At 41.1% G+C, this 22,870-nt stretch overlaps 1 protein-coding gene across 7 annotated transcripts in view; it reads right to left on the reverse strand.

Moving 5' to 3' along the window:
* LOC124137454 (glycine receptor subunit alpha-2-like) overlaps window positions 1-22,870 on the reverse strand; it is an 86,178-nt gene continuing 63,308 nt past the window's right edge. For 6 of the 7 annotated variants that reach the window (XM_046503739.2, XM_046503743.2, XM_046503741.2 and 3 more), the window contains exons 3-10: window positions 18,444-18,584; window positions 15,855-15,925; window positions 14,208-14,275; window positions 12,803-13,029; window positions 8,227-8,309; window positions 6,633-6,767; window positions 2,495-2,880; window positions 1-2,099 (exon numbers count right to left, since the gene is read on the reverse strand). In XM_046503739.2, the coding sequence (XP_046359695.1) occupies window positions 1,944-2,099; window positions 2,495-2,880; window positions 6,633-6,767; window positions 8,227-8,309; window positions 12,803-13,029; window positions 14,208-14,275; window positions 15,855-15,925; window positions 18,444-18,544 (1,227 nt within the window). In that variant the 5' untranslated portion in view covers window positions 18,545-18,584 and the 3' untranslated portion in view covers window positions 1-1,943. The remainder of the gene's footprint in view (window positions 2,100-2,494; window positions 2,881-6,632; window positions 6,768-8,226; window positions 8,310-12,802; window positions 13,030-14,207; window positions 14,276-15,854; window positions 15,926-18,443; window positions 18,585-22,870) is intronic. The other variant, XM_048387750.1, reaches the window with a different exon arrangement.

The following is a 22,870-nucleotide window of genomic DNA, read 5'->3' on the forward strand; positions in this document are numbered from 1 at the left end:
TTTGTAGCAACAAAACCTTTATTACACAAATCAACATGGTATGGGTAATTTATGGATGCGCACGTACGTGTATTTGAAGCATTCTAAAAATATAAATTTTGCAATAAATTATACTCTCTCTAGAACGTCAGTGCATATCAGATATCACAATGGTTCAATGATACAATGAGGACATGGGGAACAGAGAAGCGGGATACAAAATGTGATACTGGTGCAAAACGATGACTTTGTATTCAAAACAACGTTAACACATAGTTTATTTTATATGAAAAGACACATTTATGTACATGTTACCGTTCATCTAAAATTACGGTCAATTGACACTCATAGCAATACTTTGTGGTATGTTTCAACTATATAGAATTATTCAACATACGAACTCGTAGGAACGTCCGTATTATTTCTGATGTCAGTGATTGATATGTGTACGACTTTACCCCGAACAATGTCCACTCATGAACGTCTAAAAGTCTTCTTGTCTTATATCACGTTCACGGCCCGGAATATTTATGAATAAATAATATTGTAGATATATTCATATTGTAATATTTATCTTAAACCAAATTATTTAAATTTTGAATACAAATACGAATACAATATTTTTATTATTCATGGCATATGTTCCTCAGGAAAGGACTGATCTAAGACACATTCGTTTACTATACCTAATACTATACAAGATAAAGAAGATGCCGTCAAACAAATTAAACAATATATCACATACATGTATACCAAACAATGTATGTGAACCCATCGTATCCCGTCAGACAATATAAAAAACCATATAAAATATTTCGAATTAAAGACTGCCACCAAAAACGGTGTCATATATGAGAACTATGTACATGATACTAAACTATGATTAAACAATTGAGACAATCTACCATAATGGTTTAACATTAAAAATTTCAAACAAAGCATGCCACAATGTGTGTCAACGAATTGTGCAGCTACCGTTATTGGCTTTCTGTTCCACGTTAAACGGAATTGTTAATCGGTTTTTTATTTTGGCTTTTGAGCTTTCGAGTTGGTAATATAAATGATCATAACTGATCTTAATAAGTAAGCTGAAGGGTTTGTAAACACGTTGTTCATTTTATAAACTTTATTTGTGAAATCATTTTTAGAAAGATAGCTTGAGTTTTTTTAAAATAATGATGTCCATTCATAATTGTTTCTTTTAAATCTTTCAATTCCCTTTTCAAACCTTCACGCCGTGATGTATAAACTGCGAAAAATGTACAATGTACACGGAATGAAATACACAAAGGATAGTACCTTAAATGAAACTCCAACAATTATTGCACTCCATTTTGTAGCCTGCTCCAGTGTCTGTGAGACCATTTTGGCAAAGTCATCGTCTTCGATGTTTTGATCACTCTTGCATGCCAACCTGTCCACGCCGTACGCTTGTCTTTTGAGTTTCCATCTTCCCAACAATGCTGGAACCTGTCACCAGCTGCCTCTTCCTTACTTTCATCCATATGCATACATCTCTACAACCGCCATTGTCAGCGCAAACACACACCCAACCTCAACGGCACAGAAAGAGTGAAGTTGTGATTCTTCTTGAGCAAAAGATGTCTGTCCGTTCTTCTATCAATACTTGTATTGGTCTTGTAACACATGCATACGTGTTTCTCGGGTGTTTCTCAGGTGCTACTCTGCGAGAGAAATAACCATTGGCTACAAGATTATATATACTTTCCAAAAGTATCATATCATGTCTAGAATGTGTTGGTCTTTTGCCTTATTCCTCATTCCGTGAAGAATTCCAAAATGCTTTCTTCGTCACCGATACGTCATTCAACCCAGTAGATACATGTGTGAATGTATACTTCCGAATGTGTTTTTTTCAGTCCGTATCTTGTTTGACATTGGAATCGTGTCACACAAACTAACCTGCATCTCGACAAGACTTTCTTCATCAGTGCAATGCCGGTCTACATTTCGACAAAGATGTAGATTAACCAGTACCCCATGTTGAACAGGATGAAGGCTGCTGGGAATGCATAACGTGCCAACCGATCCACATACCGCGCTCCCATCTTGCCGTACATCCGAGTCACATCAGTCTTCTCCGTTGCATCAATTCCGGTCTGTCGGGAAAATGCATTGAATGTGTGATTCTAGTTGACACAAAAAGTATTTGTTGGAGAGAGAGAGAGAGAGAGAGAGAGAGAGAGAGAGAGAGAGAGAGAGAGAGAGAATCAGCCTGGCTTAATTGCTAACGTTGTAATGTTACATCTAATATCAACCATTTGGACATCTGTCTGCTGGATATCTAAACTTCATGTTGTAAGTAGTCTATAATACCCATGTGTTCATGAGAACAAAGTCTATTTTTCACACTTATAAATATGATTTTACTTTAAGATTTTAAATTATGTTGCTGTGTGCCATTTAAGGTTCCTCACCATAAACTTGGTTTCATAAATTTGAATATGGCAACTGAAATATAGCCAGACATTCCCGGCAATATTATCGCACTCACCCCATTTAACGCGATACTCTCGTCTGTCTTCGCTGTAGAGAATCCAAAGCACTTCCAAGGTATTCGTCTTCTTGCTAACACGTTGATGTAGGCGAATTCTAATAGGGAAGCGAACACAAAGAAGAGGCAAGTCGACATCCAAACGTCAATGGCCTTCACATACGATACACGGGGCAAGGACGCACGTGCACCGGAACTCTGCGTTGTCATGGTGAGCACAGTCAGGACGCCCAATGAAATTCGCGCAGGGATAGCCTCGATATCGAGCCAGAAGGACACCCAGGAGAGGATGACAATGAGGACACTCGGGACGTACACTTGGATGATGTAAAAGCCGACGTCTCGTTGAAGGATGAAATCTGCTCGAACGCAGGAAAAGCTGCCGGCTGAAAATATATCACCGTTATATTGCCGTGTAGTTTACACAAACTGCGACAGCTGGTAACGCATTTACTGTGATATTATCCTCTGGTCGATTTGGAGGATTAACGCAAAACTATTAAAATAGTACACCTGTTTTTAATTCATGTTACACAAACAAAATCATTTTTAAACTGCATGTATGTCAGCTGGTGCATTTGAAACACAAAAGGAAATGTGAAAACACATCAAACAAAGCGCGATGGATATTCCCGTCAAGGTACTGGTCACGTACTTAAATAATGCTTTTGTGTATGTGGTTAAAACATGTATTAGGTACTAGGTTTTATTGATGTCTGAGTGCAGGTTTGTGATTTCATCGCATCTACATTGTATTGTATCATGGTATGTAACACACAAAGCATTGGTTTCGCTGATTCAAATCTTCGGGTTGCGATGACACTCGGTATGAATTTCATTTGGCTTCGTCCCTGGGAATTAGTTCATGTGCCGCTAAATCCCCTCGGGGACGAAGCATGGGGAACCTGTTATCTAGCTATTCGGCCCAAGGATCCCCCAGAGGGACAATTATGGGATACCGGGGTTTTGGCCGCATCCTAAACGGGAGACAAATATTGTGTACTGGGGGCCTGTAATGGGATACTGGGGACCTGTAATGGGGTACTAGGGACCTGTAATTGGGTACTGGGGACATGTAATGGGGTACCCGGGACCTGTAATGGGGTACTCGGGACCTGTAATGGGTACTCGGGACCTGTAATGGGTACTCAGGACCTTTAATTGGGTACTGGGGACATGTAATGAGGTACCCGGGACCTGTAATGGGGTACTCGGGACCTGTAATGGGGTACTGGGGACCTGTATTGGGTACTCGGGACCTGTAATGGGTAATGGGGACCTGTAATGGGGTACTCGGGACCTGTAATGGGTACTCGGGACCTGTAATGGGTACTGGGACCCTGTAATGGGGTACTCGGGACCTGCAATGAGAACTCGGGACCTGTAATGGGTACTCGGGACCTGTAATGGGATACTCGGGACCTGTAATGGGGTACTGGGGATCTTTAATGAGTATTGGGGACCTGTAATGGGGTACTCAGGACCTGTAATGGGTACTCAGGACCTGTAATGGGTACTGGGGACCTGTAATGGGGTACTCGGGACCTGTAATGGGGTACTGGGGACCTGTAATGGGTACTGGGGACCTTTAATTGGTACTGGGGACCTGTAATGGGGTACTCGGGACCTGTAATGGGGTACTCGGGACCTGTAATGGGTACTCGGGACCTGTAATGGGTATTTGGGACCTGTAATGATGTAATGGGGGTCCTGCAATGGGTACTCAGGACCTGTAATGGGTACTGGGGACATGATGTCATGGGGACCTGTAATGGGTACTGGGGACCTGTAATGGGGTACTGGGAACCTGTAATGGGTACTCAGGACCTGTAATGGGTACTGGGGACATGATGTCATGGGGACCTGTAATGGGTACTGGGGACCTGTAATGGGGTACTGGGGATCTTAAATGGGTACTGGGACCTGTAATGGGGTACTGGGAACCTGTAATGGGTACTCAGGACCTGTAATGGGGTACTCGGGACCTGTAATCGGTACTCGGGACCTGTAATGGGGTACTCGGGACCTGTAATGGGGTACTCGGGACCTGTAATGGGGTACTGGGGACCTGTAATGGGTACTCAGGACCTGTAATTGGGTACTGGGGACATGATGTCATGGGGACCTGTAATGGGTACTGGGGACCTGTAATGGGGTACTGGGGATCTTAAATGGGTACTGGGACCTGTAATGGGTACTCAGGACCTGTAATGGGTACTGGGGACCTGTAATGGGTACTGGGGACCTGTAATGGGGTACTGGGATCTTAAATGGGTACTGGGACCTGTAATGGGGTACTGGGAACCTGTAATGGGTACTGGGGACCTGTAATGGGTACTGGGGACCTGTAATGGGTACTCAGGACCTGTAATTGGGTATTTGGGACCTGTAATGATGTAATGGGGGTCCTGCAATGGGTTCTCAGGACCTGTAATGGGTACTGGGGACATGATGTCATGGGGACCTGTAATGGGTACTGGGGACCTGTAATGGGGTACTGGGGATCTTAAATGGGTACAGGGACCTGTAATGGGGTACTCGGGACCTGAAATGGGTACTCAGGACCTGTAATGGGTACTCAGGACCTGTAATTGGGTATTTGGGACCTGTAATGATGTAATGGGGGTCCTGCAATGGGTACTCAGGACCTGTAAAGGGTACTGGGAACCTGTAATTGGTAGTTGGGACCCGTAATGGGGTACTCGGGACTTGTAATGGGGTATTTGGGACCTGAAATGGGTACTCAGGACCTGTTATGGGTACTCAGGACCTGTAATTGGGTATTTGGGACCTGTAATGATGTAATGGGGGTCCTGCAATGGGTTCTCAGGACCTGTAATGGGTACTGGGGACATGATGTCATGGGGACCTGTAATGGGTACTGGGGACCTGTATTGGGGTACTGGGGATCTTAAATGGGTACAGGGACCTGTAATGGGGTACTCGGGACCTGAAATGGGTACTCAGGACCTGTAATGGGTACTCAGGACCTGTAATTGGGTATTTGGGACCTGTAATGATGTAATGGGGGTCCTGCAATGGGTACTCAGGACCTGTAATGGGTACTGGGAACCTGTAATTGGTAGTTGGGACCCGTAATGGGGTACTCGGGACTTGTAATGGGGTATTTGGGACCTGTAATGATGTAATGGGGGTCCTGCAATGGGTACTTGGGACCTGTAATGGGTATTTGGGACCTGTAATGGGGTACTGGAGACCTGTAATGGGGTATTTGGGACCTTTAATGATGTAATGGGGGTCCTGCAATGGGTACTCGGGACCTGTAATGGGTATTTGGGACCTGTAATGGGGTACTGGGAACCAGTAATGGGGTATTTTGGACCTGTAATGATGTAATGGGGGTCCTGCAATGGGTACTCGGGACCTGTAATGGGTACTCGGGACCTGTAATGGGTACTCGGGACCTCTAATGGAGTACTGGGGTCCTGCAATGGGTACTCGGGGCCTGTAATGGGTACTCGGGACCTGTAATGGAGTACTGGGGACCTGTAATGGGGTACTCGGGACCTGCAATGGGTACTCGGGACCTGTAATGGGTACTCGGGACCTGTAATGGAGTACTCAGGACCTGTAATTGGTACTCAGGACCTGTAATGGGGTATTTGGGACCTGTAATGGGGTATTTGGGACCTGTAATGATGTAATGGGGGTCCTGCAATGGGTACTCGGGACCTGTAATGGGTATTTGGGACCTGTAATGATGTAATGGGGGTCCTGCAATGGGTACTGGGGACCTGTTATGGGTATTTGGGACCTGTAATGATGTAATGGGGGTCCTGCAATGGGTACTCGGGACCTGTAATGATGTAATGGGGGTCCTGCAATGGGTACTGGGGACCTGTAATGGGTATTTGGGACCTGTAATGATGTAATGGGGGTCCTGCAATGGGTACTCGGGACCTGTAATGGGTATTTAGGACCTGTAATGGGGTACTGGGGACCTGTAATGGGGTACTCGGGACCTGTAATGATGTAATGGGGGTCCTTCAATGGGTACTCGGGACCTGTAATGGGTACTCAGGACCTGTAATGGGTACTGGGGACCTGTATTGTGTCGGACACATCATGGACCATCATGGACCTGAACATCACGGGTGGTGTCGGTGTGAGTACCTACTTTCTTTATACGTCTTGGTGCAGTTTCCCAGGATATGTTCTTGTAGAGTGTATTGTGGCAACTCCAGATTGTCATTGAAGTCAACTGGTTTGTGCTGAACCCAGTCGTAAACTATATTCTCCATGGTATAGCCATCTGCAAAGAACAATGCTTCTATATCACCGCATCCAAGCAACCAAAACAGGGATGATCATGGGGCTGACCATGCATTGACTCTACAGAACTCAGTTGTTAACGTGACAAACCAACAGGACAGATTACCTATCGCCATTACACGAAGACGACGCGTAGCATTTCAAGACCCTCAGTCAAAGATCAAATTTGATTCGAACCAATGATTAACTTTAACCCATACTGCATTATATTTACAGTGCAATACAGTGACAATATGATATTTCCGATTCGAATTTACTGACATATATCAGACTGAGTGCTAGCTTTACCATGATAGACCACAAGGAACTCAAGCATAGATAAAGTGTGATCCTTATCGTGCACTTTTCAACCCCTTTTTGAAACTTCATAGTCCGACAACTGTACTCCATCAACATCCAACTCAGGGTTTTTAATTTAAATGTGCCCCAAAGTTAAGGAAATGATATGTTATACGAGAAATAAGTAATCTGGCTGCACATCAACAGCTACTGAAAGCGGCTATTTGCCTGACTCATCATCCCTAAATAACTATCACGTCAAGTGACAGTTTTGGCATGGCGTCCAGGATAGCGTGTCAATATGACTTTCAATAGTTGATTTGGAATAGGTACATTTCCTTCCCAGGAATCACGGGCGTGTCATCATGGATGGGACTAATCTAAATCCTATCCACAGTTAATAATTTCCATCACTCGCACTTTCATGGCACTTGTCCAGCTTCAGAAGAGAACAGAGAGGCGGAACATTGATTCAGGCTGAGATTACATAGTGTATAATGTGGGGAGTGAAATCTAATAACTACAAATATCAATAATTGTAGGAATAAATAAATTCATTAGTTCAGAATGGCTTTCAGAAGGGTTCCTTACAAAATACCTAATGGATAACCAATCATATTCTGTTATGTGATGCCAATGGACGTGTCGAAAGGAAAAAATAAATGACACTATATATATGTTAATGTTGGGCAAAGTTTCAAGCTTAACGTGGATTTCAGTAGGGATGAGGTTTTGGAAGAAACCCTTTTGAAAAGTTAACGAATGTGACAACTATATTTGTTTTCTTTAAAGCATTTGTATGAAAAAGGATGAATTTGTTCATATGTTTTAATCCGTAATCAGTGTTTGTTAGGTTTTCAGATACATCTCGTTCACTCGAAACCTCTGAAATTGACCAGGGCCAGGATTATCCTGTGTAGTTATTGAAAAGAAAAATGCTCAAGTTCTCTGTCAATTGAACCCGAAAATTCAAACTTGGTAATTCATGTGGGCCAAAACGTATCCTTATCAGATCTCTTCATAACCAAGACTAACAAAGTACCCAAAGACTAACAAAGAAAACACGCCCCGAGCCCTCTACCCTGCGTTATAAGGACAATAGAGTAATAACGAGTTCGGTTTGAGATAACGAGAACACATGTATACATATCTGTACGTACAGCTGGCGATGAGGATAGGACACTTCTGTACATCCAAGGGGTATTTTTCCAGTCGCATATGACAGCTCAGTGTTATTGACAATCTGCAAGTGAAGTGAAAGGGTTATGGGAGAGCAAATGTTATTCACAACAAAATAATAAATAAAAAGCGACAAACACCTTTCCACAATCTTAAGAAGTCTCACGATTCTGAATATGTCCTAAGCACGTGTTTATGAATCACTATCAAATAACGATGATACCAGGTGTTCGTAAAAGGAATAATGTACTTAGAAACACTAAAGTGTTTGTCGCACTGATTGTTTGGTTTTAGATATTTAACACAACACTCACCAATATTTCAGCAATGTGGCTGTGGCATGTAAAAAAAAGAGTTCAACGCCGATGGCCTACGACGAAATGTCACGTGACAATTAGCTTCATATAATTGCCTTCTATGTCAAGCTTAGGTTGAGAGAGTCTCACTCTAAGTCGGGCTTGCCAATTTGTAAATAATATACTGAAACTAATAAACAGTTATATGAACGTGTATGATAATATACAATGTTATGGCGCCATATTTGTGCGTCATCCGGCAATTCATATTCTTTTGATAAGCGGAAAAATATAACACATATGTGACTTATCTTCATTTCATTTGTGTTGAAATAATACCTCATCACTGTCACTGTACATACTGGGATTCGTGCAATGCATATCTTCAAATCCTGTTTGTGACGGTTATATGGAATGGAATAATTTTGATATCTGTCCTAGGTTTTACGTTTCAACGTACGGATATATATTTATACATGTACTTCGTCACTTATATAGCTTTTCGCGAATGCGTGGTATCTTCATTATTTGATAGTGATTCATAAACAGATGCTTATGTTATAGTTGGAACTGTAAATTGAATATGTTTCTTATGATTATGGAAATGGTTTTGTCGCTTTCATTTATATGAAACGTTTCTGCTCTTACGAGTTCTGTGTCTTAGGTCATTGAAGGAAAATATTCCTCTGCTGTATAAATAGCTATAATTCCTCATCTCAATGGTATTAATGGGTTTTACTTTCAACTAACAATACGGATTTGTTGAGTATATACGGTAATGACATAGCTTGAGGTGCTTCTGTCTATAATTTACAGTGACTTCCTTAGTAATACTATGCTACTCACTCTACTCTCTTTAAGGCACGGAAATAACCATTATTACATAATTTTCATATCGGTATCTTTGGGTCAGGTTTTCTGGCAGATTTTTAAAATTCATATTACATCGATTTTACTTCTACGTTAAGATAAATATCATGAGAATATAATCTGCTCATTGTCAGTGACGATCAGTTTCGATATAAATGGATTGAAATTTAATCCTTTGCAAAATAGAGCAATTTTGTTTTAAATTGTAAATGTTACTTGATAGCTATTTGCGCTTTGCGGTAATTACGGAATAAAGAAACGGAAAATTGCCATCTACAATGTATCATTACAGTTTGTTATAATCTTTCAGAATATAAAGCGACACTTTGGGAATTAGTCCGAGCTTATGTTGAGCTAGTAAAGGTATAATCACCTATATATTTGTGATATGGTATCAGCTTGTGATACAATGAAATATGAGAGTGTACTATTCTATTCCCATTAACGTCAAATAACAAATCCGTTCCTATACTTATACAATGGTAGAATTTTAGGAATGTATCCAATTTGTATTCAGATAGTTATCGTGTTGGGAGCACAGTGGCCTATATTGTTGAACCTTGACACATTACTAGTCAATGAAATGGACATACGTACAGCACGGTCAGCTGTGGATAGTGGGAGCCGTTCCGTCTAACAGTTTCTCGGACTGGACAGATAGTTAATGAATAGTGATACTTTGTGTCCTTGTCTTACCCGTCCGGTGCAGAAGGTTAGGGGGTGAATTGGGATGTACCCACCATTAGCTGCACCGGTAGTTCAGCAACGTGAAGACAGTGCTTAAGAAACTGAACCAGGCGTAGAATCGAAACTGGATCTTTGACATGACACGACAACTCTTTAAACAGTTATTATATTCACGTTAAGGAAGTTTTATGTTTGTGCCGAAACGTGTCGAATCATTCAGTCGTCCATCATATGTGATGTCATAGGGTAAAAATCAATAAATGTCAAAATGTAACATGTAATTTAACTGTACATTAGTCAGGCTTCAATGGGTCGGGAGAAACAGGAACTGGTGGGATGTTTGCTCATGATGATATTATATAAGACATATTTTACATTCGCATCCGACAAATGTTTTAAACAAAGCACTAGAACAATTAATATAGCTGTTCACTGTAAGATTGTCTCAGTGGTCTAGAGGATAGAGCGTCTTACCGGGGAGCCGAAGGTCGGGAGTTCGATCCCCGACCGCGTCATACCAAAAGACTTCAAAAGATGGTGTTGTTATCCTTCCTTATCGGCATTAAGGGGCTAAAACAAGGACTGGCCTTCCCGAAGTCAGTATACAGTGTCTAAGCAGGATGTTCATGTTAAACTGCGGCATGGTATCTCAGTGGGCGAGCACTATAGAGCCGGCATTATCTGTACTCACACACGCGCACACGCGCACACGCGCGCACGCACACACACGCATGCACGCACACACACACACACACACACACACACACACACACACACAATTTTTCAAGGTCTTGGTAATGGTTACATGTACGTCCGCTGGTGGCAGCGCGGTTACCGGGAGTGTGACGATGATGTCTTGCGCTGGGATGGGTCTTTAACTCTGCCGCCATAGTGAGACAAAAAGATCTAGAGGAAGTAATGGGACTGACCTTCGGGAATATCGTTTTTCGTGGTCTGACATGCACCTTTCACAGAAGATTTGATACATACGAACTCAGAAATGAAGAAATTAGAGCTCTTTTACCAAAAACGTGAAACAATCCTTTTGGCAAAGCATGCAAAAGAATTATTAGTCACGAGTTCCTGTAATTTAGACACATTCCTCCCCTGACGTTCCCCGGGGACCAATGCAGCGATTGTTTCTATTCAGCTGGTTTGACAGCACAATGAGAGATCGTATATTACAATCTGCTAACCACCTCCCAGGGGTATTTATGAAAATAAAAAGAAGCGTATTTGCGATCGTAGTCTTCCAGATTTTTGCACATATGTCAAATTCAAACAACACCCCAGTGCATTCACACAATACCAAGTTGCATAAGACCTTGTCTGTGTTGTACATCTAAAATAGGTCTGATGAATGTCATGACACGTACAGAATGTATGTGCGTTGTATAAATTCTGTAGGGCCGGTAAGTTGTACTGTTTTTCTCACTCTTGTGAATATTGACAACTCTAAGCCGCCTTCATTGTGTATGTAGATAGTAAATGTTTCTTTTGATCGTCATTGTGTTCCATGAGCAGCTAAGCAATAATTTTAGCAGTCGGTCAGACAATGCTGTTCCTTAACCGCAACTGATTGCGGTAACGTTATGTTGTTCTATCTACCCTGGTGAACAAAGAGCTGTTCATCCTTATCGACACAGTTCCCTCTTGCACAGTACGGGTCCAAACCTCACCGTGGCATCGATGGTTACAGGATAGGTGTGAGTGAGTTTCTTTTAAACAGTACAGGGGCTGCACGTTTTAAGCTTCCTCGTCATTTAGCCCATGGGCTTAAAAACACAAATATTGATTCATCTCCCTCACCGGATGTTCTTCAACGTTTGTTGCAGCATGCTTCTAGATGGCCAGATTTGACAAAAACACTCTTAAAGGTTTCCACGGTTACACGCTACATGGGACCCCCGACCTTTGGATAGTCCCCGTGGTCGAGTGGTACGGCGTCCGCCCAGAGAGCGGGAGGTGTGGGGTTCGATCCCCGGCCGCGTCAACCCAAAAGACTTTAAAAATTGGTACTTGTTGTTACCCTGCCAGGCTCTCGACATTAAAGGGCTTAACAAGCACTGGTCAGCTGGGAGTCAGTATACTGTGGGGTATCCATGTTAAACTGCGGCATGGTATCTCAGCGGCTTAGCACACTAATATCGGCATTAGTACAAGTAGCCACACACACACACACACACACACACACACACACACACACACACACACACACACACACACACACATGTGCATGCATAAAACTTCCTGAATGTGAATATAATGACTCCTTGACTCATGCTTTTCAAGTTGATAATGAAAATAATGTAGTATGTCAGAGAGTTGCTCTCTCGTTCCATGTGTAAGTATTGTTTCATTACACTTATGACATTCTTCTTCCTTTTAGGACTTTGTCCTCTTTCATTTTTTAGCTAAACTGTTACTCAATTTAAATAAGTCCGTAGTTAAGACAAAGCTAAAACACGTGCAGTGCCGCTATGTCAGTTATATCATGGCGTTTTAGCTTTATTTGGGAAGAAAGAGCACGGGTTTGTTACTGCCCAACATAGAGAAATAGTCAGGCGAATCTCGGATTCGAACAAAAGTCAAAGGTTCCTGAAACATGACGAATTGCGACTGCATACATGATACAGCCCTGCATATATTGGGCCTGACAAATAAGGAGGATCGCCTAGAACATAACTGTGCTGTGTTCACCTACCTCATACTGTAATAGATCGTGCCATTCCGGTAAAGGTGCATCAGCCTGTTTGGCACAGTGACGTCATGGAAGGCTCCTTTCTTCTCGTTCCTGAAGAACGTATCCGGCACCCACACTCTCTGCATGATCTTTGTATCCAGCTCTAACCAATCCGTCTTCGAGAAGTTGATATACTGCAATCTCGGGTCCACCCATCTTTGCCTCAGATATACGTTGAGAGAATAATCCTGGAAAGTATTTGTGAAAAATGAATGCTTCAAATGAAAGGGGCCACTAAATATTCTCCCCAGACGTCCCCCCTTCCTGATCAAAGAGAGTGTTAATGTGATGGAGTGAATGGCACTGATGAATGAACCAGTTGCAGTTGCTTTACAGTACATCTGTGCACCTTACAAAACGTACCACCCATTCTATAGTTTCAAAAACAACGAAATTATATGTATGTTTCGGAAATAATTACATCATTATGGCATTGATCTTATTTTACAAGATATCACAGGTACTTGTTGGCATGGGTATTATATAGAGAATCTCATCCGCGTGTCCTTTGATGTAAAATATATCAACAGACGTCGATTAACTAGCTACTTCGAGTGTTTATATATCTGATATCAGAAGAGACAAGGGTGGGATTATATTTATCATCCAAAATCATTATTACATGTTTTTAGTTTGTAAACATTAACAACCAGTGTCTTGGCTGTAAAAGGTACATCTAACCAACTTCGGTGGAAGAGAGTATTAGTGATGTCATTTGACAGAGACGTCATGTAACGATGACGTCACAATGGTATTGAAAGCATTGTGCTGCAACTTCATTACAGAGATATGTCCTATCACCCAAACGATGTCTCCTGTGGAAGCCTATTTGGGAGGATACAGCGTCAGAACACAGCATTTATCTCCAGATGGTCGCAAGAACTACGTCATAACATATGATTGCAAGAATCCGAGGAAGTAATGGACTGTTATCTCGTTGTAACGGAACAGTCTCAAAACATGTTACCAGATATGTCACTGTTTCGGTAGTTCAATAGGTCACTGTGTACACGAAAACATTTGTGTCTGTCAGAGTTAATGTTTGGTACGGTTAGTGTAGACTAGCCTATAGCCTATGATATCTTATATTACACAATACCCTTCTTGACTTTCAAAATATAAAAAAATATTTTTCCCTATGCTGATTTAATGCTGTGGAATTGGGCTAGTTAGAGCTAGCTAGACTTGCTTTTGAAAACGTTTCTAGATTGTTTTATTTTTTATAAAATGAATATATTCCACAGTCATGGTGCAGGACTACGGTTTGTGTGTATGGTTTGTTGATGAGGAAATGTATTGCACATTTGTATTTGCATAACTTTTCCCGTATGTTTATATGCCTTGGCATTAAGCATAGCGATCCTACCATGGACTGCTCATTGACGGAGTCGATACTCAGCACATACACCTGGACGCCCACTGTTGTCGGATGATCTGGAGAGATATGGAACAGGAGAAATGGTCAGCTTCAGGTGTTGCTCTATATTGTTTAATTGAAACCGCAATCAAATGTATGATAAAATAATCGGGACCAGACACACCAGTGAAAGACGGTATGAGCAACGATCCACGCCATCGTGAAACGTCGACACGTAATCAACCAAGTCACGGACTCACCGAGCCCGATCACCCGATCACCCGATCACCCGATCAATTAAGTCACGTCTTTCCACCAGCAAAAGTTGAAGAGGTATATTCTTACCGATCACAGGGGGAGTTCAACGTAAGCGGCTACCTGTCATTGGCATGTGCAGTTATGCCTCAAACGACATTCGGGGTCACGGGTGGCCCAGTCGTCTAGGGCGCCGCGATTCGCTGTGCAGAGTTGCGTCCCTTGCGCACGCCAGAAACCTATGATTGTGGGTTCGAATCCCGGTTCGCCCCGATTATGTTTTTAGGTTTGTCAGCACCATACCCGTGCTCGTGGGTTTCACCAAAGTGGTAAACGTCTTAGACCTGCATCACTTCGGGCTTTCCTCCCACATTAAGCTGACACGCCGTGTTATAACTGGAATATTGTTAAAAGCTCCAACTCAACTGTACAAGGTTCATATTACAGTGGCTGTCGATGGTTCCACTGTGCATGACCGACCAGTCCTTTGTGTAAATCAATGTTGCCTTTTTGTTTCAGTAAACGGCATAATTACTTCACATATATTAGTGAGGTATTCAATTACTAACATAATCAAATGGTGAAGCGTTCGTTCGTGACGTACGTACAGCTGCATCATCTTCAGCGCTTGCCATATTGCTAAAAGTGGCTTTAAACCCCACTCATCCACAAAAATAATCAATAATTTCTGAATTATCTAAGATATTTCACTTATCTCTTGCTCATCACAATATGTCATTCCACCACAGTGAGTTGTACAATATCACATGGACTGCCATGTACTCGTTTAGGTACTTCAATGACTTCACACGTAACAAGTGACATTCTAAAATTTACAGCCACTGCAACTCTCGAGTACGTATACCTAGTGGTTAGAACTTTTATTAACGGGGGCCAATATGACACACCATTATGAGATACCGATAAAAAAAAACATAGAGTGAATTGGCCTGTTAATCATGAGGATACACTCGTCGTTCTTTCGTTCATAACCTTTTCATAATGTTTGTGTACTCAGTATGGGAGAATGTCTCATCCTTTTACCTTGTCACAGAACCAGCAGCAGATGCCACCAACAGCATCCGTGATGAAGACTGATTAGCATCCTAACCTAGCAGTGGGGTAGCCCAGTGGTACATGCGATTGTACATGTTCCCTTCCGAAGACCCTGGTTCGATTCCATGCAATGTTTGATCGTGACTCCCATGTCGCTAGTGTGAATATTGCTGAAAGCGGCGTGAACCTAAACCCATTCACTCCCTCTACCACCGTCGTTCCAACCATCATATTGTATATTAGGGCAACATTTAATCAATTTGATCCCTGCACAACAAGCTTGAAATGAATCCTTAAAGGATTGTGAAATAATTCGTATCGGTGATGAGTGCTATCTTAACCTACCTTCTTCATAATCAGGAGATATCCGAGCGTTGTAGGTTGAGTTGATCAGCAACATATCAAGGATATCTTGTCTGAAACAAAAACAACACAAAAGTTCACCTCCACCCGTAGCTTCCTACTAGTTTTAATTAGTTCTACTCCCTGCGGTGTCACGAATGTTACAGAAATGGAATATTTGTTATTGGAGATGTTCCATGTGATTACTTTGCTGAGTAATTTGACAACCTGACACACATGTTACTAAAACATACAGATCAATAGTGTTAACATGATAGCGCCTTCGCCTCCTGGAGCCATAAACATCAGTTTCAAAGTCTGCGGTAGAAAATATAATATTTGATATTTTCACAAATAATATTTGGATGGAATGCTATATAGCAAAGGCATCTTTCCATACTTGGGTGAATTTAACGTGCTTGAATTGCATTGTCGTTAGCTCTGTGATAACAACCAATACATGATTGTTCAGATAATGGTCTCATTTGGGAATTACTGTAAACATTGCTAATATGTGAAACTGCAGGCCGCTCTTAAGGTTTTGACATTTATTCGTTTACCATCAGCGTTAATTCACATTAACGTCACACGACACGTCATTTTAACTATGTTGTTCTAAGTTTTCTGCTCGTGCGGATGAACGTTTGCACGAAACAAGTTAAAGTTAGAATACATTGATTTCATAACATAAATATTGACGAGAAATCTCTTTCCAAAGTCAAAAGAAATCTATGCTAAAAACCATAGAGTCCATCGTACGAGACCGACTATATAAGTACGTGAGTGAGTGTGGTTTTACGCCGCTATTAGCAATATTCCAGTAATATCACGGTGGGGGACGCCGGACAGTGGGCTTCACACGTTGTACCCATGTTGGGAATCAAACCCGGGTCTTCGACGTGGCGACATTACAGCCGAAGGGCATCTCGGAACACAGGGGTAGTCTCAAAAATGATTCTGTAATTACTCTCAACTGAAATAATATTTGACTAACAGTTGCGTGATCTAAACCATTTCTTTACCAATATGAAGCTTTATTTCCGGTCTCAACTTTGTCAGTGCACCCCCTGCGACCTGCCATAATCATAAACCTTCACTACCAAGGTTATCAAATTGTATGTGAATTTCATCATGTACCGTATTGTAATGATATATTGAGCTCGTTCTGTTTATTTTATTATGTGCATTTGAAATTAGCTGACTAGCAATACCAAGAACATCCCTAACATTGCTTTGGGAATAGTTTACAGTTTATAATTGTATATTCCGTTTAATAACTACTACAGAAAGATACGCTTCTGATTTCGACTTTTCATTTGACATAATTTTACTACAGAAATGACAGATTTCGCGTGCGAATGTAGGGGTGTTCAGTTTACAGTGCAGACCCCCTTTTAACAACAAGTTTGTTAAACAACTTTTTCTATATCCATCATGACAATGTCTGAAATTATGGAGACGAATTGGTATGGACAAATAAATAACTTTCATGCAATTTAAGACGAATTGTTGCTTTGTGGTTTATATCTATTTGTCATTTCATCGGTATGATTTTGAAACAAAAGAAGTCTTCAGAGAAAATCCACTTAAATGTTCCATGATGTACATACAGGAATATGTCAGTTGGCACACACACAGTTCATATTTTAAATGAATCCCTCCAGTCCCACATTAGCATCACCAGAAACTCTAGCCTATAAATGCGAATAGAGAATATAAAAAAAAACTCTGGCAAAATTGATATCTCTTTATGTAAATGAACACTTTCTAGACCTTCAATCTGCATTTACTTTTTGCAGGCATGCATTTTAACAAGGCATTACCGTTATGATAACTGGATGAGAAAGGCTATAAAAGCCTTTTCACATAGAAATACTGAGATGACGATTATGTTGGCTGTGATATCAAATATATCTTCAAAGACCAACTTGAAAGAGCATTTCAATGATAAAATGTAGCTGTTATTGTAGAGGTGAAATGGAAATCTGTATCAAGAGAGAGGGGTTTTAACCGCCAAGAGTAAACACATTCAATCTAACCTAACAGACGAGATGTTACAATACACATGAACTATATTTGAAAGTAAGCTGTCACTATTTTCAATCCTAAGCACAAGCTTGACATTCTGTGGTTGTGAGGGGTGAGTTAAAGCATGTGGATTTTTTTTAAATACGACGTTTGCACAAAGTTGTTTGATCAGGGTTACAACATTCAATGCATCAGTAAAGCTTTCTAAACGTTTTATGCTAGACATGTGGAGTCATCAGTGACATAAATGATGTCTGAATCAATGCACATATTTTGACCATATGATCCCGAGGTTTTTTTCAGGTGAGCAGGTGACTTGCCTTTGCATGTATTTGTGATTGGTGCAACCTGTTAGGCAGGATACGCTCATCTGGTTGCATCACTATTTGACGGTGATTCATAAGCACGTGCTTATTGTATCGCCGGAATCGTACAATGGACTCAACACACAGTACATAACGTGATCTAATGCCTACAATTCCGTTTATCTGGAACTTCGGATAAATCGATAGATAACGAGATTGCACTGTGTATCCTGTATCCGCACAAAATATTTACACTCACCTTGACATTCCATTCAAACTTTTCTTCGAAGAAACCCATCTAGGACAAAGAAGCAATGATATTGTGGCAAGCACCACCACTGTCTTGGATGGAGCTGACATCGCTGTTGGTGACGAAGCTTCAATCGAGGCTGCAGCGGACCTGAAATGTACAGTTGTTATTATACCGCAAGTATACACTTGTCAATAAAACTACTGCGCGCTGTCAGATTTCTATATACATGTATCACGAACATATGAAACACGTGTTGCAGCGGGAGAGTCCATTGCTTGACTGTTGCCAATATTTTGTCCCTAAAAGCCCGTGTTTTTAAGTGATAATTATATTGTAATATTTGATTTATGTATGTCCATATGTCGGTTCACAGGCAATAAGTGTTTTCATGGGATTGGGTTTGTGAGTTTTAAAGGTTGTTTGTACTGAGTATTGACCGGCGGGTAGGCACAAATACTGACATGTTTACTGACACGGGTACTGACGAGTGTACTGACAGGTGTACTGACACGGGTACTGATAGGTGTACTGACAAGTTTACTGACAGGTGTACTGGCGAGTGTACTGACAGGTGTACTGACAGGTGTACTGACAGGTGTACTGACAAGTGTACTGACAGGTGTACTGACAAGTGTACTGACAGGTGTACTGACAAGTGAACTGACAAGTGTACTGACAGGTGTACTGACAAGTGTACTGACAGGTGTACTGACAAGTGAACTGACAAGTGTACTGACAAGTGTACTGACAAGTGTATTGACAAGTGTACAGACAGGTGTACTGACAAGTGTACTGACAAGTGTACTGACAAGTGTACTGACAGGTGTACTGACAAGTGTACTGACAAGTGTATTGACAGGTGTACTGACAAGTGTACTGACAAGTGTACTTACAAGTGTACTGACAAGTGTACTGACAAGTGTACTGACAGGTGTACTGACAAGTGTACTGACAAGTGTACTGACAAGTGTACTGACAGGTGTACTGACAGGTGTACTGACAAGTGTACTGACAAGTGTATTGACAGGTGTACTGACAAGTGTATTGACAAGTGTACTGACAAGTGAACTGACAAGTGTACTGACAAGTGTACTGACAAGTGTACTGACAGGTGTACTGACAAGTGTACTGACAAGTGTACTGACAGGTGTACTGACAGGTGTACTGACAAGTGAACTGACAAGTGTACTGACAAGTGTACTGACAAGTGTACTGACAAGTGTACTGACAGGTGTACAGACAGGTGTACTGACAAGTGTACTGACAAGTGTACTGACAAGTGTACAGACAGATGTACTGGTAAGTGTACTGACAAGTGTACTGACAAGTGTACTGACAGGTGTACTGACAAGTGAACTGACAAGTGTACTGACAAGTGTACTGACAGGTGTACTGACAAGTGTACTGACAGGTGTACTGACAAGTGTACTGACAGGTGTACTGACAGGTGTACTGACAAGTGAACTGACAAGTGTACTGACAAGTGTACTGACAGGTGTACTGACAAGTGTACTAACAGGTGTACTGACAGGTGTACTGACAAGTGTACTGACAGGTGTACTGACAGGTGTACTGACAAGTGAACTGACAAGTGTACTGACAAGTGTACTGACAAGTGTACTGGTAAGTGTACTGACAAGTGTACTGACACGTACTTGTTTAAACTTTCAAAAGTTTTCATTTAGTGAGAGAAATAAATATTCATCTCAGATATTTGGAGGGCCATCAAAACAAGTTACGAACAAGTTTCATTATAGCCTGGCATACGTTCAAAAGAATCTGGTTTGCTCGCGACTTGGTGACATTTCAAATGCGAATTCGGTATGATTCGTATTTACAAAATTGTATTGTAAAACGAACAGTTTCACTAAATCAAAGCCTTTACATTAACATAACAGCAATAAAAGGTAAAAGAAACATGTCCATAATTATAAGAAGTTTCTACTGAAAGGAGAGTCGATTATATAGTCGACTCCGACTATATCAAAAGCATGAGTTTATGAATCACTATGAAACAGATGGCACCAGGCACATGTAACAAACACATGCAAGGGCAAATCAATTGTTCACTGAACAAAAACAGATTTTATTACCTGTCTACCACGACTATCGTTAACTTTATCCACCGGCAATCTATACTGTTCTCATATTCGGTTCACATCTTAAATTGTCCGAAAATCGACCACCATGGTTATCGCTTAGTGTGACCTTGTGTCCTCTCGTTCAACTTGTACCTGGGATTTATTAGTTCATGAGGTACTTGTACAGTTGTGTACAGTTGCGGAAACCCAACATGCAATCCTTAATCATTGTTATTGATGTTCGTTTGAATGGTTGAATAAACGTAATCATTAGTACCATGAGCCCCAATCAACGTTACGCATCGCAGATTCATTTCTAATGTCACAGAAGAAATGATTGATTGATAACAGCAGGTGTCATGGCCCATGCAATCCATGCACGTGGATACTGAAAGAAACACTAACACCATATCACCGCCATTCAAGTACAGCACTGCATGATACACCACTGTATCCTTGGTTGATACATCCAGAGTTGATAAAATCCTTGTTTGATACATCCATAGTTGATAAAATCCTTGTTTGATACAGCATTGGCTGATGCATATAGGTTATCACGCTTGTGTGTTTGGGGATGGTAAATATCCTGCATTAGGAATAAACATTGTATTTAGCGAGCCTTGGCTAATTTACCATCCCCAAACACACACGCGTGATAACTTCTTTATCATATAATGTCATTCTTTAATTCTGTGGTTGAAAATCGCTTTCCCTTTCTTACAAACGTTACCGAAACATTGCGAGTTTTCCTGGAATGCGCGCATTAATATTTATTACGTCACAGGGTAAGTGATGTGTCAGTCGGACAGTGACAGTAGTCAATATAGTTCCAACTTAAATCTGTTTCTTATGCAGTGGCGAAGCAACATATACGCAAAACAACAATTGCGGCAATTCATCGGTCTGTCCGCTAGAGTAGCTGCCCTTTGTCAAAGGGAAGCTATTCTAACCCTAGTCCATGAGACGTCACAGCCACGTTCAGACGTTGTTGACAATAGGTCTGTCCTGTCATAACGTTACGTGCATTCGGAAGTACACACAGCGACAAAACGAAACAAGGTAACAATTCAAACATATTTCGGCCAAATCCAACTATTTTAATTTGTGGAAAAGGTTTCAAGCCGCAGAGGTGTACAAGCACAGATATGGCTACTGATCCCGCTTGTCTAGGCCTAGTGCCCTCGCAAAATTGTTTCGAAATTAATATCTCCAAAGTTGCCAAAACTTATAAAATGCCTTAGCTACGTCACAGTTAGACACTGATTTTCAGTATATTAGACTGTTCTTTTGATAACGATATCAATAATTCCTTTAGTTTATCCAGATTCCCGATGGTTAATTCTGACTCGATCGCCAAATGACAAGGGCGACGCCATGTTTGTTTATAAACACCGAAAGTAGTCCCTTCTTGACCTTTGATATTTGCATCTCTTTCCGCATATGACCCCAACGGATATCGTTTTTATCCGTTGGCTTTATCCTGTCGAGAAACCTACCCATTATATGAACAATCTTTGTATGAAACAGCATTGGTTGATACATCATTGGCTGATACAGGATTGGCTGATAAAATCCTTGGTTGATATATCATTAGTTGATACACCACTGGCCAATAAATCCTCGGTTAATACATCCTTAGTTGATAAAATCCTTGGTTTGTAAAGCCTTTAAAGCGTTTATCTTTGCATGGTACATGCTTGGTTAATACATCTTTGTATGGTTGATACAACATTGGCTGATAAAATCCTTCGTTGATACAGCATTGGTTAATAAATCATACATCATTGGTGGATACATCTTTATATCATACAGTATTGGTTGATACATCATTTGTTGATTCATCTTTGGTTGATACAGCATTAGTTGATACTGTACTTTTGTCAGCTTAATACTTAAACGGTGGTTTGCATACTTTTAAGATTGTCAAATGTTTGACAGATATATTGTTTTGGTATGTTGCATCCTTATTAAATCGAATGAATAATGCATGTTAACCGTAGCGAGACAATAAATCGATTTGTCACAAAATGAGACAAGATACTACATTCAGCAAATAAATGTCTCATGTAGAGTAACAAGGACATACATACAGCGCTTGACTCGACATACCTGTGGTATGTTCAATGCGCGTACAAACGCTATGACAATGTTTTGGTTTATGCATAACGCTTAAAGAGGTGTATTTTTAGACGGTGTTTGAACGTCGGGAGATTTGGTGAGTTCCAGCGCAAGAGAGAACCATGTTTATGCGGCTTGCAAATGACAAGAAACCAAACGTTTTCTGTTTCCATGTGGGTTTAACTAGCTGTTGTTAGCGAGCACGGAACGACCAAGCTGGACTGTAAAGTCCTC

Source organism: Haliotis rufescens, unplaced genomic scaffold (genome assembly GCF_023055435.1).
Source record: "Haliotis rufescens isolate VD_foot unplaced genomic scaffold, xgHalRufe1.0.p SCAF_7, whole genome shotgun sequence".
Taxonomy (NCBI): domain Eukaryota; kingdom Metazoa; phylum Mollusca; class Gastropoda; order Lepetellida; family Haliotidae; genus Haliotis; species Haliotis rufescens.